We start from the raw sequence: 20,395 nt of genomic DNA, 5'->3' as shown, positions 1-20,395 counted from the left end.
GACTATTACAATTGAGAGTTATCTGTTGACACCATGCAAATCAAGGCCTAATCAAATAAGATGCTGTATCCCCAATGTCTGGAGCCACGGTTCATCAGAGCTAGGACCTGGAATTAATTCTAGTCCTACTGGGATCCCTGGGTGGCGCAGCGGTTTGGCACCTGCCTTTGGCCCAGGGCACGATCCTGGAGACCTGGGATCGAGTCCCACATCGGGCTCCCGGTACATGGAGCCTGCTTCTCCCTCTGCCTGTGTCTCTGCCTCTCTTTCTCTCTCTGTGACTATCATAAATAAATAAATTGAAAAAAATTAAAAATAATTCTAGTCCTACTGAGAGCTTTCTCTTGGCAATCCCTACGGCAGACCACCCCAGAAAGGAAGAGCACCTGTTAGGTTCTAGTCAAATCTACTGGTTCTGAGGTTCCTCACTCTCCTTCCTCCTGTGGCCATCAGCAAGACTATGCTCTAGAGTTAGTCAGATTCTCTCTGCATCCAATCTTCCACAGGTTTCCTTCTGCATTCACTCGAATAACTTTCCATTGACTTCTGAGCTATTTAAGTGTTACTGGAGAAAGTCATGGAACCAAATAGTCTGCTTACATATTTATGCCATCTAACTGCAAGCGAGACATTGCTGCCGACTGCTTTCATAAGAAGCCAGTCTACAGTAACCTCAGCAATGTTCTGAATATCATACCAAGATAACCTACTTTTCTCTGACTGCAAACTGTCAGATATGAATGCTTATCAATTTAACTCATCTCAGTCTATAACCGTCCTTGCTTTCTTACCTACTGTCTCAGAGTATCTTCTCAAAGTAAACAAGTATTTTTACGGCTTTTGATACATGCTGAAAAAATGCTCTAGAAAGACTATGCCAATTTAGTTCCATTATGATTATACTTACTCTTTCAAAATCTTCACCCAAGAATTATTTTTATTGTTGTTACTATTTTATTGGCCATTTGTACTTTTTAGATAGTCACATTCTTTGTTTTGTCCTTTTCCTACTGAGACTGTCGTCTTTCTCTTTTTAAAAATACTTTATTTATTTGAGAGAACGAGAACACAAGCAGTGGGAAGGGAAGAGGGAGAGGCAGACTCCCCACAGAGCAGGGAGCCCAATGCAAGGCTCGATCCCAGGACCCTGAGATCATGACCTGAGCCGAAAGACAGACACTTAACCAAATGAGCCATCCAGGTGCCCTGTTATCATTCTCTTATTGATTAAAGGAGCTAGAAGGGTAGTAGCTGCTTTCTGCAGTGATTAGCTCTAAGATACCCCAATGATCTTTTGCTTTTCCAGTTCAACATCTATTTAACAGATTCCTTACACTAAGTATTTATACTAAATTTTCTCTCCTTAGTATAAATTTATACTGAGTTCTTTCTGTTGAAAAACCTTGTTGCTTTTTTTTAAATCCAAATTCCCCCAAGCACAGGTCTCAACAAGTTATTCATTTTCCTGACCAAGTAAAACAAAACCAAAAACTATTCCCGCAGCTACCTAAATCTCTGGAATAGACTTCTGAAACTAACAAATACAGACCATTAATAATGAACAATCTGGCCTCCTCCAGATTGTTCTCCAGCCACATTTCTTAGGACTCCTGCATATTCACCTATGTTAAAAACAAACATGCATCACCCACTGTTACCCAAAAATGTCATGAGCTTTCTTATTTCCATGCTTCTACTAATTCTATTTACTAGAGATGCCCCCTGCACTCATTTCCATTTGTCAAAATGCTGACCATCCTTTCAAGGCCTAACAAATGCCACCCCCTCATCTAAACACTTTTCCAAAAAATAAATAAATAAATAAATAAAAATAAACACTTTTTCCATTGTCCCTCTAAGAAATAGTCCTTCGCTCTGAGTTCGTGTAACACTTGGTATCCTTTTGGATGCATAGTCTTTTTTTTTTTAATTTATTTATTTGGGCGGGGGGGGGGGGGGCGGAAGAGGCAGAGGGAGAGAGAATCCTGAGCAGACTTCATGGAATTTATTCTAGGGATGTAAGGATGGTTCAATATTCACATACCAATGTGATACATTACATTAACAAGAAGGATGAAAACCATATGACAATGTCAACAGACGCAGAAAAACTATCTGACAAAATACAATATCCATTCATGATATAAACTCTCAACAAAGTGGGTTGATTTTTTTTTTTAAGATTTTATTTATTTATTCATGAGAGACACAGAGAGAGTGGGGCAGAGACACAGGCAGAGGGACATGCCAGCTCCGTGCAGAGAGCCTGACACAGGACTAGATCCGGGACTCCAGGATCATGTCCTGGGCTCAAGGAAAGCACTAAACCACTGAGACACCCAGGGATCCCCAACAAAGTGGGTTTAAGGGAAACATACCTCAACATAATAAAGGCCATTTCTGAAACAACGATCACACTCAATAGTGGAAAAGCTTTCAGCTAAGATCAGGAATAAGACAAGAATGTCCACTCTTACCACTTTTTTTCAACACAATACTAGAAGTCCTAGCACAGCAATCAGACAAGAAATAAAAGGTATCCAAATTGGTAAGGAGGAAATAAAACTGTTACTATTTACAGATGTCATGATAATATATACAGAAAACCCTAAAAACCATAAAAAACCTATTAGAATAAATGAATTAAGTTACAAAATGTAAAATTAATATACAGAAATCTGCTGTGTTTCTGTACACTAATAGTGAAGTAGAAGAGAAATTAAGAAAACAATCCCATTTACAAATGCACAAAAAAAGAAAAAACACCTAGGAATAAATTTAACCAAGGAGGGGAAGATCTGTTCTCTGAAAATTGTAAGACATCAAGGAAAGAAACTGAAGACAATACAAACATATGAAAGGATATGCCATGCTCATGGATGGGAAGAATACTGTTAAAATGTCCAGACTCCCCAAAGCAATTTAAAGATTTATTGCAATCACAATCAAAATAACAACAGTGCTTTTCACAGAACTAGAACACATAGTACTAAAATTTCTATGAAACCACAAAAGACCTCAAATAATCAGAGCAATATTGAAAAAGAAGAACAAAGCTGGAAGCATTACAATCTCAGATTCCAATATATACTACCAATCTATAATAACTGAAAGAACATGGTACTGGTGGAAAAACAGATCAATGGAATGAGTGCTTAGGAATAAAGCCATGCTTTTACATTCAACTAATCTGTGAAATAGGAAGCAAGAATATACATACAATGGGGAAAAGACAGTCTCTTCCATAAATGGTGCTGGGAAAATTGGGTAGTTATATGCCAAAGAATAAAACTGGACCACTTTCTCACACCATACATAAAAATAAACTCAGAATGGATTAAAAACCTAAATATGAGACCTAAAACCATAAAAATTCCTAAAAGAAAACAGGCAGTAATCTCTCTGACATCAGCCTTAGCAACATATTTATGGATCCATCTTTTCAGTAAAGGGAAACAGAAGCAAAAATAAACTATTGGAACTAAACCAAAATAAAAGGCTTATGCAGAGAGTGAAGGAAACCATCAGAAAAATGAAAAGGCAATCCGACTGAATGGAAGATTTTGCAAATGATGTATCTGTAAGGCGTTAATATCCAAAATACATACAGAACTTATACAAAGCAGCACCAAAAACACCCAGATAATCTAATTAAAAATGGGTGGAGCATCTGAGAAGACATTCTTCCAAAGAAGACATACAGATGGCCAACAGACGCATGAAAAAATGCTCAACATCACTAACCATCAGGGAAATGCAAATCAAAACCACAATAGGATGTCACCTCACACCAGTGAGAATGACTAATATCAAAAAGATAAGAAATACCAAATGTTGCAAGGAGGTGGAGAAGAGAGAAATCTTGCGCACTCTTGATGGGAATGTAAATTGGTGCAACCACTATGGAAAACAGTATAGAGATTCCTCAAAAAATTAACAATAGAAATACTATATGATCCAGTATTTAATTCTACTAGATAATTACCCAAGGAAAATGAAAACATCAATTCAAAAAGATATATGCGCCCCTACATTTATTGCAGCATTATTTATAGTAAGCAATATTTTTTTAAGATTTTTTTTTTATTTATTCATAAGAGACACACAGAGAGAGAGAGAGAGGCAGAGACACGGATACAGGCAGAGGGAGAAGCAGGCTCCATGCACGGAGCTCAACGTGGGATTCAATCCCAGGTCTCCAGGATCACACACTGGGCCGAAGGCAGTGCTAAACCGCTGTGCCATCCGGGATGCCCAGCAATATATTTTTTAAGTTACCTCTATACCCAACCTGGAGCTCAAACTTACGACCTCAAGATCAAGAGTTATATGCTCTACTGACTGAAACAGCCAGGCACCCTTTTACACAGCCAATATATTGAAGCAATCCCAAGTGTCTACTGATAGCTGAGATAAATAAGATGTGTGTATACACACACACACACAAACACATAATATTAGCCATAAAAATGTATGGCACCTTGCCATTCATGACAACATGGATGGATCTATCATGCTAAGTAAAAATAAGTCAGGCAGAGAAAGACAAATACTGTACAATTTCACTTATATGTGGACTCCAAATGTCAACACAAATGAACAAACAGAAGCAGACTCATAAATACAGACAACAAAATGGTAGTCGCCAGAGGGAAGGTGGGTGAGGGGAAGGGCAAAATAAGTGAAGGAAATTGAGAGGTACAAACCTGTAGCTATGAAATAAATAAGCCACAGAGATAAAAAGCACAGAGTAGGGCATATAGTCAAAAATATAGTAACATTTTATGGTGATAGAGGATGACTTAGTTGTGGTGGGCACTGAAAACTCAGAACTGTAGAATTGTTATGTTGTACACTTGAAACTAATAACACTATGTCAACTATCCTAAAATAATAATAACTTAAAATATCTTATAAATAATTTTTAACAATCATCATCACCACTTTCAATAACACAAAGCCTTTGTCAGACTGCTAATTGTTCTTTCCAATATCCATTATCCCCTTTTCAATCTCATTTTGAACTGGGCACATAACAACACAGCTTAAGACTACATTTTCCAGCTCCCCCTTGCAGTTAAATTGGTCAAATAACTAACCTGGACAGTGGCATGTGCATTCCTAAGGGTTTTGATACTCTTTCCCTTCCCCTTAAAAGAACTAGAACACTGCCTTGACCCAGAGATCAAATTACCAGCATTGAGGGCACCTGGGTGACTCAATGGTTGAGTGCCTTCTGCTTAGGTCATGATCCCAGGTGGGATCGAATCCTGCATTGGGCTCCCCACAGGGAAGACTGTTTTCCCTCTGCTATGTCTCTGCCTCTCTTTCTGTGTATCTCACAAATAAATAAATAAAATCTTAAAAAAATAATAAATTACCAGTATTGGACACCCACTTCCATTAAGTGAGATGAAAATAAAAAACAAAGAAATGAAAAATGTTTCTATCTTTTCTAAGTCACTGAATTTAGGGTCTCTCAGATACATCCTATTATCCTATATACACTAATATAAATCTCCTGCAAACTCCTGGCTCTTTTGGGTTAACAATCAACTGACCATGAAGTGCTGTTCACATGTGATCAGGCAATTAAGATGAAATTAAGACAAATACACGAAGACCAAAGAGTTTGACCAAGTTTTGGGGGTTTGATTCTATATTATTAAAATCTGACATTTAGGGATGATATGAAAAGCAGAATGATACCTATTATGGCAAAATATCCACACCAATTTCAACGTTTTGTGGATATTTTAGGACTAGAACAGTAACAGCAAAATCTATTTGTTTCTAAAAGTCGATTATAGAAGCCTGAAAAGATGAAATTTAACTCACCTTCAGCTTTTTCAACCATATCGAATTTAAGAGCCTTTGTTCCATCGAAGCAAAATGCCTTGATGGAATTCAGCCCTAACAATAAAGCATTCTGTTTTATTTTTTCCACTTTGTTGGATATTTTATCCAGTGCTATTACTTCTCCCTATAAAACAAACACGCATAAAAATAAAGCATAAATCCAAAGCTGTCATAAAAACTATTATTGAGGAAAACTGATGAAAAATTATGGTTGTCCCTACTTTCCTTCCAACCCCAGTTTTAAAGCTGAATTCATTAACCAAATGTGTATCAAATTTACATTAAAATATTTAAGTCTCATCCTTTAAAAAAAAAATTCTTAGACTCCTAACTATAGAGAACTGATGGTTACCAGAGGGGAGATGGACAGAGAGGATAGGTGAAGGGGATGTGGATTAAGGAGGGCACCTGTGCTGAGCACCAGTGTTGTATGGAAGTGTTCAATCACTATATTGTACACCTGAGACTAATATTACACTGGATGCTAACTGAAATTTAAATAAAAACTTTAAAAATAATAAATACGAAACAGAAAAGCACATTCTTGACAGGTAAATTTTCTTATACTGCATAGCTATTTTTACTTAACAAAACTCAAAACCATAAACAGTGTTTGCCATCTAAGAAACTTGAAAATATCTACTGGAGATAAAAATTACCAATCCGATGTACTTTGTTCATATCTGGAAGAATATGAACTAATGTTCTGAGACATCTGCCTTCTAGTGCTTTGGGATACAGATGAATGTTCCTTGTAAAATCAATCCTCATCTCAATATTTTCTGAGTTATATGTAAATAAAATTCATGTCAATTCTGACAACTATAACATAAAAACATTGACCTGTATATTGCAGCAAAATGCTCTGGACTGGCTATAACAAGTAGTTCAAAAATAATTTTATAACAGGGGACATCTGGGTAGCTTAGTCAGTTAAGCATCTGCCTTCAGCTCAGGTCATGAAATCAAGCCCTGAGTCTGGCTCCCTGCTCAGCAGATAATCTGCTTCTCCCTTCCTCTTTCCCTCTGCCTCTCCCACTGCTTGTGCTCACACTTTCTCTCTCAAATAAATAAATAGGGATCCCTGGGTGGCGCAGCGGTTTGGCGCCTGCCTTTGGCCCAGGGTGCGATCCTGGAGACCTGGGATCGAATCCCACGTCGGGCTCCCAGGGCATGGAGCCTGCTTCTCCCTCTGCCTGTGTCTCTGCCTCTATCTCTCTGTGACTATCATAAATAAATTAAAAAAAAAATCAAATAAATAAATAAAAGTCTTTTAAAAAATAGTAATTTTATATGGCAACACTTTCGTTAAGTCAGAGTCAACAAAGATGAGGCCAAACTTTCACGAATGCATTGTGATATTCATTTCATTTTTTAAATATACTATGAAATGATATTGCAGAGATGGCAAGATTAACTCTTCAGCTTTTGTTCCTTTTAATACACCATCCTTTTATGACATATGCATCACTTGCATAGATTATGACACTGCTACACTTTCTGTGGTCATTTTTACATAGTACTATAAAACCAAACAACAGAACATGGACACACTTAAAGTATCCAGACTCTCTTTGGTGAGACTTCTTACTAGAGACAATAAAATATCTGTAGATAAATACTTCTAAGCAAACACAGTACCATATATCAAAAAGTAAGGGGCGATTATTATTACTTTTTCAAAACATATAATCTTTACAATTAAGATTTCAGGTAAACTGAAAACTGATTTGCATTAAACATCACAACTCTATAAAATGAATTCTGTTTTGTGTTCTGTATTTTATGCACTGGTGGTATTTACTCCATTTTTCCTTAAAGTTTTTACTGTTACCTTAAAGACCTTTGGGACAAAAAAAAAAAAAAAGAATATAAGTAAACAAGCAAGTGTATCTCTGCTAATGAACCAAGAGTATTAATTCCCCAATATTTTAACAACAAATATATTTTCCTTTCTTCATTACTTTAATAGGCCACTTTCTGAAGTTATACTACTGGTACCACAAGTATGTATCTGTGTGTACAGGGCACATACAGACTACATGTACCCATAAACACACATAGAACAAATACAGAGTACCTATATACAGTATGTATAGATATATATACAGTGCAGAGATAAGATTTTAACCCTTCAATAAATTTACTGAAAATATAAAATTTATTTATATATGTGTATATGTATATTATATGTATATATGTATAATATATTATATATATGTATGCATATATATGTATATTATATACGTATATATATGTAGCATGTTCATTATCGCCCTGCTTATGACATAGTGAATGTTTCAGAAATTATAACGTTATCAAACACTAATATGCAAGTAATGTCAATTTTCATCAGAAGTCTTTGGATAAAGTGATTTGCACTAATGAAAGTGCAATTTCATCCTGACACAATAAATGTTCCTATTATTTTCTGTGCAAGATTGCTTGTAAATCACTTGACTATCCTAAAAAATATCAAATATAGTTCAAAAATGATCACCTGGTAAAGTCCAGCATCTGGCACTTCGGGGAGTGGGCACACAGATATTACATCTTCTATCAAGTTAATCAGAGCAGAAGAGCTCTACTAAGCCTTAAGGAAGTGTATTTCTATGCCAGAAGGTCTTACACCTCAAGTATGCAATTTTTTCTTATTTATGAATGAGGACCATGAAAAAAAATTGCTGAGTTTCCTAAGTGCCTAAGAATTCCTATCCCTGTATAAATCTGAGCTAACTTAGAAAAATAAGAATAGATCCACTGCCCTCAGTCTTTTACTGTCCTTGCTATGCTCTTTACCTGGCTTAGATTCCATGTTACATCAAATTACTCTCTTATATATATGCTTCTGCATCTTAGCTAAAAGCATGACAAAATGCCGCCGTGGTTAAATCCAATTCTTCACCAACTTCATGTCTACCTCCAAGCAGTTAAAAAAAAAAAAAAAAAAAAAAAAAAAAAAAAAAAAAGCCCACCACTATCCCAACAAATCTTCCTTTAAATTCATAACCACTTTATTCAAAGAGACTACAGTGCAAACTGAAATTCCTAGGACGTGTCCATGGCCCACTCTCACTTCTATTTTCCTAGATAAACATTTCATACCTCCTAGCTCTTACCGCCTCCTTCCCCATCCCCACTCTCATCTGATGATCTTGCTTCTTATTTCACTGAGAAAATTCAACCAACCAGAAGAGACCTTCCTGTGTCTTACCACATTGACCAGGCCACCAACATCTGGACCCATGCATGTATCCCATCTCCCCTCCTACTTCCATGGATAAACTGTTGCAAGCTACCACCTAAAGCCACTTGTCCATCAAATTCTGTCCCATCTTACCTCCTCAAAGATACTGTTCCAGCAATTTTCCCTGCTCCCTCTGGTGTTAGCAATTTCCTCTTTTAATGTATGTCTCATTAGCATACAAACATGATCATTTCTCTCATCTTAAAAAAGAGTACTTCCTGAGTTTATCTACAAATACTGCCCCGTTTCACTGTATTCCTGTACGATAACTCCCCACCACCACCACCACCATCAAAGGAGTTTTCTTGGTTCACTTTTTATTCCTCTCATTCTCAATCCAAGTAAGCATTTCCACTCACCAAAACTGTTCATAAGGTTGCTCATAATCTACATGGAGCTAAGTTCTACTGGAAATGCTCAATCCTCACTTTATGTGGCCAGGCAACATCTGACACAGCTGATCTCCCCATGGTCTTTCAATCCCTTTCTTCACATAGTCTCCAGGGTTTCATACCCCTCTGGTTTTCCTCTGACATCACTGGCCATCCCTTCTCTTTCGCCAACCTGTGAATGTGGGCATACAGTACCCATGAGGCTCAGTCTTTCAGCCTTGTCTACTCTCTATTGCCATCCATATCAGTTTTATGACTCTTAGTCTTACCTATATGCTAATGACTTATAAATTTCTATTTTATATATATTTACATTTCCAAGCCAAATTTTTATTTCCAGCCCAGACCTCTCCCCCTGAACCCTAGGTTCAAATGTCCAATTCCCTGCTCAATCATCCCTTGCAAATCAGACACTTCACTTTAATATCTCCAAACCTGATTCTCTGACTGCCCTACAGAACTTGCTCCTCTCATAGTCACCCTTGCCCAGCAACTCTCCAGTACCTCAGGCCAAAATCTGCAGGAGTCACCCTGGATTACTCTCTCATTTCCATAACCCACATCCAGTGCATCAGCAAACCCTTACCACTCCATCTTAAACACATCTCCAGAACTTCTTGCTGCCTCCACAACACTTCTCTGAATTACTATCCCTGAACCAGTCACCTTTGCCCTCTTTCAGCCTGTTTTCATGCAGCAAAGGATAGTTTAAATACTAAAGAGCCTTACATCACTGTTCTGTTCAAAATCTCTGACTTCCCAGACTTCCCATCACTGGAGCGCAACTCAAGTCCTGTCAAATCGTGCCCACTGCTAGACCCAAACATCCTCTCCTGGGGCCCTCCCCTCTCTCTGGTCTCCTTTCCTTCTCCTGTCCTCCCCACTTTGTATCTCAGCAAACTGCAGAGCTTTCTCAAACAAGTCAGGTGCCCTCTGGCCTCAGGGCAAGCACACTTGCTTTTTCTCTAGCAAAAACATGGGTTCCACAGACCTCCATATTGTTCACATCTTCAAGGCTTGCCTCAAAAACCACCTTCGCAGGGTGCATCCCTCAGTACCCTCCTAAAAACTGCATGCTCACTAGCCTCAGTCCTCTCAATGCCCCCTCCCCTTCCTCTCTTGTTCACCACAGCCCTTGCCACAATCCTACATGCCATAACTTGTATTCATTTAGTTTATTATAGGTCTCCTCTTAACTGGAAGGGAAGCTACATGATGAAGACAATTTTGGTTCCAATGGTCTGGTGCTCCATCCCCAGTACTTGGCAGATGTAAGTACTAACTAAATGTTTGTCTAATCAACCAATCAATTAATTGAAATCTGCCTCCAGATCAAAGGTAGGTGAAGATACTAGTGTGTCTAAGCATTTCAGGAACCACGTAATTTTGTGGAATTTCAAACAAGAAGACAGCATCAAGTGCCCGTATCTGTCCTGAGCTGAAGACTCTCAGTTGCAGTATAGAATGGTTACAAGGTCACATTGAGTTTTGAACACAGACTAACCCATAATGAAAGGAAACATGCTGTCAAATACATATACATAGGAAAAAGCAATAAAATCCGAAATAAAGTTATCAAGGCTTACTATATTTTGTGACAATGAAATAGGCTTTATAATTAAGTCAGCTCATAAGGTTTTTATGAATCTCAAGAAAATGTGATTGATGTGTACATATTATAACGTAAATATATATCAGTGTATATTTTGATACTTCAGTAACATGCTATCAAATCAAGTTTTAGTGGCAGAATTTAGTAGTTTAAAAAGTGTCAAGTCTTATAACTAGGAACATAAAATTTCTTAAATGTTGCATTTAAATGTAATTTTATGAAGAGGACTTCTACAAATGTATTAGTAAATTTGGGATTTAAGATCTACAGACAGTCTTCACAAATGATAATTATCTACTGAACTCAACATGCGATGAATGCCATCATTGAACAGTCTTCACTCTGGCTGAATCTGAAATAATTCAGATCATAAATGTCTACATAATGTTTCTTATGTTGTGTGTAGTTCCACCTTCAACACTGAAATCTGTACTGTGTGGACAGTAGTTTTTCTGTGAAGACAGTCTCACCTGATCCCGCATTAATGCTGCAATGTGTGTTGTTTTGCCTCCAGGTGCTGCACACAAATCTAGAATCTTTTCTCCAGGTTGAGGATCCAGAACATGAGTTACTACAGCAGATGGCAAATTCTATAAAGAAAAAAAAATCAATTGTCAATGATTCTAAACCCTTTTAAAATTCAGAATCAGAGAACATAAAGAAATCTTTGGAGGTAATCCAGTACAGCATTCTCTGCCAAGAATATGCTTTTTGTAAACAGGCTACTGTCAGGAAATTCAGTTTCCTAGAGTAACCTATGATCTCATAGCGCATTCACACACAAGACACAAACGTGCACATGCATGATGCATTTCCCCTATCAGTTTAGCAAGAAAAGCATATTTTTCCCTCAATTCAGTAGCTCTCAATATTTTGAAAGTCAAAGCCTTTTTAGAAATATAATAAAACTCTGAATATTTTTCAAAGAAAATGTACAAAATTTTGCAATGTTTCAGATGTTTCACTACCTAGCACCCACTTAAGAATTCTAGTTTTATGGTACTAACGCCACTCAGAGACATCTGGGTTCCTATCTCCCTACCACTACCACATTTCTGTAGGAGAAAAGTAAAATGTAAACCAATCTTACTATTTCTGATTGGCACCTAGAAATATGAGACTGGATAACTCAAATATATTTACAGTAGTAAGTTATACAGCAATAGGCTATACTATACCATTAATTCATTATTAGTCTTGATCACATAAGGACTAATACTTGAGGATAACAGTTTGCCTTAAATAGAGATAGAATGATATCCCAAAGTAATGCATTTATTTTAAAGATTTTGTTTATTTTAGAGAAAAAGAGAGCACACAGTGGGGAGAGTGGGAGAGAGAGAGAGGGAGAAGCAGACTCCCTGCTGAGCAGGGAGCCCCAACACAGGGCTCAGGGCTTGATCCTAGGATCCCAGGACCCCAGGATCATGACTTGAGCCAAAGGCAGATGCTTAGCTGACTAAGCCACACAGGTGCACCAGTAATGCATTTTTTAAAGTAATATATTTTAAAATTTACTTGGCAAGAAAAACAATAGAGGCTAACAAGTACAGTTATTTATTTTTAAAGTTTAAAGGTTTTAATTCATTTTCCCACCAGAACACTTACATCCATTAGTACATTCTCAAGAACTGTGAGAAGGTTACAATGCTCTCAAGTGAATCCAAGATTACCATTTGAAAACAGAGAATCAATGGTGATAAAGGACATAAATTAACAAGTATCCCCCCTCCTTATGGGTATATGAAGCATTAAAATCAGTGCAAATCATTTAGGCCCCTAAAGAACAGTGCCTCCACAATGAACACTAAAAATGAGCTTACCATGTTACACTTATTTTCTCTTAATGGTCTTATTCCAAAAATATTTAAAAATTGAACTCCAATATGAAAACACTGAAACATACACGTGGCTACTGAAGATTTCGTGATTATCTAAAGACAACTGTTTTTGCTTCACTTCTAATAGTAACATTAACATACTGGTCAAAGATGACAGAAATTTGCAATCAAACATAATACATTAAGAACCTTCTAGTCATGCAACAAATTGAAATTATGAAATAGTTCAAGTGAAGAGGCTTCATTAATTATTGAAATGACAAAGTTTTCTTTGTCATCAAAGTTTTCTAGTTACACAAGAAAATCACCTCGTGGGTTTTAAAAACATGTCTAGTCCTGATCTAGAGTAGTTAAATCAGAATTTCTGGCAATAGGGCCTAGGCGTCAGTATTTTTCAAAATCTCCCCAGGTGATTCTAACATGCACCTAGATGTAACCCATAGGTATACTACAGTGATTCTCCATCTCAATTTTAACTGCACATGAGAATTACCTGGGAGAGCTTTCAATCTTTCTGACCAAGGCACCACCCCAGCCAGACCAACTAAAACCAATTCTGGCGCTAGTGCCCAGACAATAGTATTTATTTAAATATTTGTTAGATTGTCTAATCTCATCTGGCTCTTAAATCAATTATTTACAAGAAACCAGGCAATGAGAAAATTAAGTTTCAGGCACTATTTTTTATTCTAGTTAAGTTAAAATGTAATTAGAACTGAAAGCAATTCTTACAAGTATTTAATTGTTAAACATTTAAATGACAATTACTTCTAATGTGAAGGACATCTAAGGTTATTTTGTGATTCTACAGACTGTATTTAAGCGATACAGAAGTTTCCTTTTGATTTTGAAAAATCAAATGGTATTACACAATTGTAACTTTAGTGATTGTACACAACACCCCCATTAAGTCTAAAAAATATATGCTAGTGTAACTTCAGGTGCTAAAATGAAAAATAATCAGTTGTCAGTAGACCTTTATACATACACATGCCGCAGCCAAAAAAAAAAAATAGAAGAAGAAGAAGAAGAAGAAAAATAGTCTACAATGCAAAGCTTTTTTTTTTTTTAAGCTATTTGAAGCAACAAAGAATACAGAATTAAGTGGGGATAATGGCAAGGCAAGAGGCATCAAAGGAAAAAACAAAACAAAACAAAAATTTCCCCAGGGACTTTTCCAACAGTTATATAATTCCACCTGTAAAGTAACTTCAAAATGTAGAATGGACAAAGGTTACTAGTTGTCCAACTCTTGTGCCTATAAAATATGATTTCTTCAAGGTAAAATTTCTTTAGCCAGTCATCCTATGAACTATCTTAATCTTCACAAGTTAAATAATTATTGAACATCATTCAAGAAATGGTAACAGTTGTCTAAGTTGTAAGCCAAAGAATGCTTGTGATAATATATTCAAAGCACACAGCACAATACCAAACTAAAAAAAAGGGCAGGGGACTGGCCCAGATTACTGAAGAAGAATCAGTATAATAATATATAACTAGTATATAACTATATATTATATATCCTATGTGTTATGTTATCACTGATGTGGAATCAAAGAATAAACATCAATCTGTTTTTCTATTTGTTTACACCAGAAATAATCTTTGGATTTATGTCTTTTTATTTAAAGTACTGGGCAGAGCAGAAAGTGGCATCTCCACTGAGGTCAGATTTCAGACACTATTAATTACTAATTGTATATGACCTCACTCAAGAACCCTACAGATCGGATCATTGGTATCTTCATCATATATCAGTAATAATAATACCACCTAACCAGTGAACTATAACAAATCAAGTGAGTTACTGCACATGGAAATATGCAATAAACTGGACAAGGCAAACAGATTGTTGTATCACAGCAATTGATAACCACCTGACAAAAATGTGTTAGGAGTTGGGAATCCCTGGGTGGCTCAGCTGTTTAGTGCCTGCCTTCAGCCCAGGGCGTGATCCTGGAGTCCCGGGATCGAGTCCCACATGAGGCTCCCTGCATGGAGCCTGCTTCTCCCTCTGCCTATGTCTCTGCCTCTCTCTCTCTCTCTCTCTCTCTCTGTCTTTCATGAATAAATAAATAAAATCTTAAAATCTGTTAGGAGTAAAACATTTGCATCTTACTCAAGGTCACAAATGAAACATATGTATATCAATGTATGCATTATTTAGAAATTAATATTCTTAGATGGAAAGCAATTACAGTAAACTGTACCAAAGCCCTTTTGAGCAACAAAGGATTAAAAAAAGTTTAAAATCAGTTGAGAAAAGGAAAAGAAGTCGTACAAAGTTTTGTTTCTGTTTTTGTTTTTTTTATTGCTTAACCAAAGGGAGATCAGAAAAGTAAACCACAAAAAATATAACAGGAAAAAAAAAACAGATTTGAAATAACTCACTGAAGTTATGTTTCAATGTCATTAAACATTTTACTCTGACAAATACTTACTTACCTGTAAAAATAAGTAGCGGGGCAGTACGTTGTCAAATGAGGGGCTGAGATATACGGGTTCTGTCATTCGTATGCCTCTACCTCTGAGAAGCAGAAAGATCTAACATTAGTCTGTACATATTCCACTGTCCACGCAAACTCCGTTCCTAGGAAGAGGCCCAAGTAGCAGAACAAATATAAGACATTCTGCCTATTAAGACCCCTGTACTCGGGGATCCCTGGGTGGCTCAGCGGTTTGGCACCTGCCTTTGGCCCAGGGCGTGATCCTGGAGTCCTGGGATCGAATCCCACATCGGGCTCCCAGCATGGAGCCTGCTTCTCCCTTCTCCTGTGTCTCTGCCCCTCTCTCTCTCTCTATATATATATATATAATCATAAGTAAATAAATAAATAAATCTTAAAAAAAAAAAGACCTCTGTACTCAACACAACAATCCTTAGGATATTCCTGTGAATTGCCTAGGACTTATCCCTCACAGTAGAAGGCCATCAGGAAAACTAAAGAGGATAAATTTTTCATTTAGGCACAGAGGAGTTTCTTCAGAGATTTGAACAAACTGAAAAAGGCCAAGAATAGGAGTCTTTTTTTTTAACAGAGATACTTGATCAAAAATGTTATTTATGTTGGCATATAATGGGTCTGTTATTTTATTTTTTTAATCCCAGTATATAGTGTTATATTAGTTTTAGGTGTACAATATAGTGATCCAACATTTCTAGGTATAACTCAGTGCTTATGAGATTTAAGTGTACTTTTTAAAAAAAGATTAAGGAAAAAAAAAGAAAATATTTATTTACAGAGAGTGAGCACATGCGGGCACCAGAGTATGGTGAAGGGAAGGGGGTGTGGAAGGGGAGGGCCTAGTACTGATCAATCCTCCAGATGAGCTTTTCTACCTTTATCCCATGTAATAAGTGGCAGTGGAAATGATCAGAGCAGGAGAACATAGAAGACGATGATTCACTAGGACAAACACTGCAATCTGAGAGAGGCTGTCAGAGACCATCAAAGGCAAGAAAAAGCACATAAATGCTGCCAGAGAAAGCCAGAGATTAGAGGGGTACAGAAAAAGTACACTCTAATAAAGACAAGGTTAAGATTATGGATTTAAACTAGATACAGGAGGGATCCTTGGGTGGCTCAGTTGTTGAGCATCTGCCTTTGGTTCACGTTGTGATCCTGGGGTCCAGGATCGAGTCCCACATTGGTCTCCCTGCGAGCCTGCTTCTCCCTCTGCCTATGTTTCTGCCTTTCTTTCTCTCTCTCTCTTTCATGAATAAGTAAATAAAATTTTTAAAAATAAATAAATAAACTAGATATAGGAGTAAAAGCAAAGAACGAGAGTCTAAGCAGGGAGGAAAAGAACCAAGTCCTCAGTACAGTATGCTGACAAGCTCAGAGCTTCTGAACTAATCTTGGTAGGGATGCATCTATTTGGATGGTGTGTGCTCTGCTTGACGTAGGTAGGTGGGCTCACTTTACACAATGCTCCCGACCCCAAATGTGTGGGGTTTTCTCTTGTACCAGCTGGATGTCCCACACTCCAGTTCAGTTCTGTCACAACCTGCCCAGGGTTATTGTGAGACTCCACAGGCTCAGTGGTTGGATCCAACAAGACCAGTGTCACTCCAGATGCCAACTGGGCATCCTGGGTTGACAGCTGTAATTCTGACCAACTGGCTGTAAATTTGGGGGTTTCCACACTGCCCTCCTCAGATTTGAAAACTCACTAGAACTATTCACAGAATTCCAAACATTTACTAGTACTGGTTTACTATGGAGGATACAATTTAGAAAAGCCAAAGGAAAGAGATGCCCAAGAGAAGGCAAGGGAGAAGGATATGGATCACCACCTTCCCTGTACCTAGATGTGTTCACCGACCTGGAAGCTTTCTGAACCCCACCATCTAGGAGTCATCATGGAGGTTTCATTACATAGGCCCGATTGATTAAATCACTGACCATTAAATATTAACTGAATTTCCAATCCCTCTCCCCTCCCTGGAAGGCCTAGGGTAGAGCTAAAAGTTCTAACCTTCTGACCACAAGGTCAGTTCCTCTGGCAAGTGCCATCCAGAAGCTATCTAAGGCAGATGCTTAACTGATTGAGTGACCCAGGTGCCCCTAACACGTTTCTTTTAAAACTGTTTTTTATAAAATGTATCCCTATATAATAACAAAAAGCACGAGATCTCATATGATAGTCTGTTAGTAAATTAATCTACCTCTATGAAGTCTATGACTGAACTCCACTGTAATTCAACAAACCAAAGGGTACAAATTTATTAGTTGAATAACAAAATACCACTAGGAGACATAGTTCTAAAATTTTATAAGAAGAAACACGATATATGTAGCATCTGTTATAGAACCATGCTTTTCCCCATATGGGCAGAGAAAGAAATCCTAACAGCATAAGTGAATGCTAAGTTTAAAAATTCAGTTAAAAAAAATCAATAGTTTTTTGAAAGATGGTTGTCTGCTACTCCCACCAACAAACATTACTCAGAAAAGTCTGTCAGCAAAGTTACTAAAACTACTACATTGAATAATATAAGAGAATGAAGAGTAGAAGAGAGTTACAGATGGCAGAATAATAAGATCCTGAGCTCACCGCCTCCCAGAAACACATTAAATGTTTAGCATTCCTTCTGAAGGGGACCTAGAAACTCAATGAACAGAGCCCACACAAGGGACAGCCCCAAGATGAATTGAAGACGCAAAGATACAGCCTTGCTAAAGGATTAAACCACACCCCCGGCACAATGTTCCATGGTCAGAACAGACATCAAAGGAGTATTACCTTCCCAAGGAGAGATTCTAGCTCCACATTCAATAACCCAACCCTTAGATAATGAATGCATGGAGATGAGTTTCCAAAACAGCTGGCCTTAAAAACCAACAGGGATTATGTCCAGGAAAACTACAAAACTGTAAGGAAGGGAAACCCTATTCATAAAGGGCTTGCACACAGACTCAACCCAGAAACCAGTACAAATGGTTTCAGATCAGATTAAAAAAAAAAATCACATCCAAAAGATCAGGAAAGATCAAAAGCCAGATCAAAAAGCACATAGAGAAAAAAAAAAAAGAGAGAGAGAGAAAAAAAGCACATAGACCATAGGCGAATTAGATCTACTTACTAATCTTGGAGCACCTCCTGAAGAGGATGGGTGGGGGCAGGGGTTCTCCATGAGGAATAAGACACTGGTAGCAGCCATCTTTGCTATATTGTTCTGCCCTGCTGATGGCTGGAACTACCAGACACTATTTTGAAATCCTCCTCCTAGAATGCTAATGGCAGGGTGCATACCCCACTGAGAGCCCCTTATAATCCTGTCCCTCAACAGGGCCTTGCAGTCTACAGGACTCCACCCACCAGCATACTGGTAGCCATCAGGAATAGGGTTCCAGCTAACCCAGCAGGGCAAGGAAGGCAACCTCACCCAAGAATGTACTACAGCTGTCAAGGGGCTTCCATGAGGAAGATACACATAGCCCACTCAGGGAACACCCCTGAAGCACCTGTGTCTGGGTGCCAGAGTGAGAGAATGGCACTTCTGAGCCCTACAGGATATCTCTTACGTAGGCCACTCCTTCAAGACCAGGAGATATAGATGAACCTAATACATAGAAAGCACACACACAGAATTAGGCATAATGAGGAGACAGAAGATTATGTTCCAAACAAAAGAATAACGCAAAACGTCAGTAAAAAAACTAAATGAAATGGAAATAAACAATCTACCTAATAAAAACTCCAAAGTGATGACCAATAAAACTGCTCATCAAACTTGGGAGAAAAGTAGATAAACACAGTGAGAACTTCAACAAAAATAAAATATAAAACATTCCAATCAGAGCTGAAGAATAATAGAAATGAAAATATACTGCAGGGAATAAACAGATTAGTAATACAGAAGAACGGAGCAGTGATCTGGAAAACAAGGCAGTAAAACTCACCCAAAATGAACAGGAAAAAGAAAAAAGAAATTTTACAAATGAGGATAGTTTAAAGGACTGTGATCTAACATTAGGTGCACTAACTTACAGAAGTCCTCAAAGGAAGAGAGAGAGAAAGGGGCAGAAAACTTACTTGAGAAATAATAGATGAAAATCTACCTCACTTGGCAAGGAAATAGACATCCAGATCTAGGAAAAAGAGAATTCCCAAAACAATGAACCCAAAGAGATCCATGCCAAGATCCATTATAATTAAAATGTCAAAAATTAAAAACTTAAAGACAGAATCTTAAAATCAGTAGGAAAACAATTAGTTACATATAAGGGAACCCCCCATAACGCTATCAGCTGATTCCTCAACATCAACTTTCAGGTCAGAAGGGAGTGAGTGGCACAATACATTCAGAGTGCTTACAATCAAGAATACTCAGCAAGGTTATCGTTCACAATTGAAGAGGAAATAAAGAGTTTCCCCAGAGAAGCAAAAGTTAAAAGAGTTCATCACCACTGAACTAGTTTTGTAATATTTAAGGGACTTCCATAAGCAAAAAGGAAAAGGCCATAACTACAAGTAAAATATATGAAAGAAAAAAATCTCACTGGTAAAGGCAAATATGTAGTAAAGGTAGTGGATCAATCACCTACATAGTCCGAAGGTTAAAAGATAAAAGTGGTAAAATCAACTATATAATAATCAGTTAAGGAATACATAAAAAGATGTAAAATATGATGGAATAAACATAAAATGCTGCAGAGAGGGGAACAATGTCATGGAATGTGTTCAAACTTAAGCAACCACCAACTTAAAATAGACTGCTATATATACATAGGTCATCATATATGAATCTCATGGTTACCACAAACTGAAAATCTGTAACAGGCATACAAAAAATAAGGAGGAAATAATTCAAGCATAACACATAAAGTAATCAAATTCCAAGAGAAAAACAATTACAAAAAAACAAGCAGAAAACAAATAACAAAACAGCAATAAGTACACATATATCAATAATTACTTTAAATGAAAATGGACT

General features: G+C 37.3%; 1 protein-coding gene across 5 annotated transcripts in view; it reads right to left on the bottom strand.

The window, feature by feature from the left end:
* Positions 1-20,395, bottom strand: part of NSUN6 (NOP2/Sun RNA methyltransferase 6) — a 48,897-nt gene that overhangs the window by 5,537 nt on the left and 22,965 nt on the right. For all 5 annotated transcript variants that reach the window (XM_026015799.2, XM_026015794.2, XM_026015814.2 and 2 more), the window contains 3 exons: positions 15,400-15,481; positions 11,581-11,700; positions 5,839-5,983 (listed from right to left, as the gene is read on the bottom strand). In XM_026015799.2, the coding sequence (XP_025871584.1) occupies positions 5,839-5,983; positions 11,581-11,700; positions 15,400-15,481 (347 nt within the window). The remainder of the gene's footprint in view (positions 1-5,838; positions 5,984-11,580; positions 11,701-15,399; positions 15,482-20,395) is intronic.

This window comes from Vulpes vulpes, chromosome 2 (genome assembly GCF_048418805.1).
Source record: "Vulpes vulpes isolate BD-2025 chromosome 2, VulVul3, whole genome shotgun sequence".
Classification (NCBI taxonomy): domain Eukaryota; kingdom Metazoa; phylum Chordata; class Mammalia; order Carnivora; family Canidae; genus Vulpes; species Vulpes vulpes.
The sequence above is the reverse complement of the archived record's forward strand: the minus strand, read 5'-3'. Positions and strand labels throughout refer to the sequence as shown.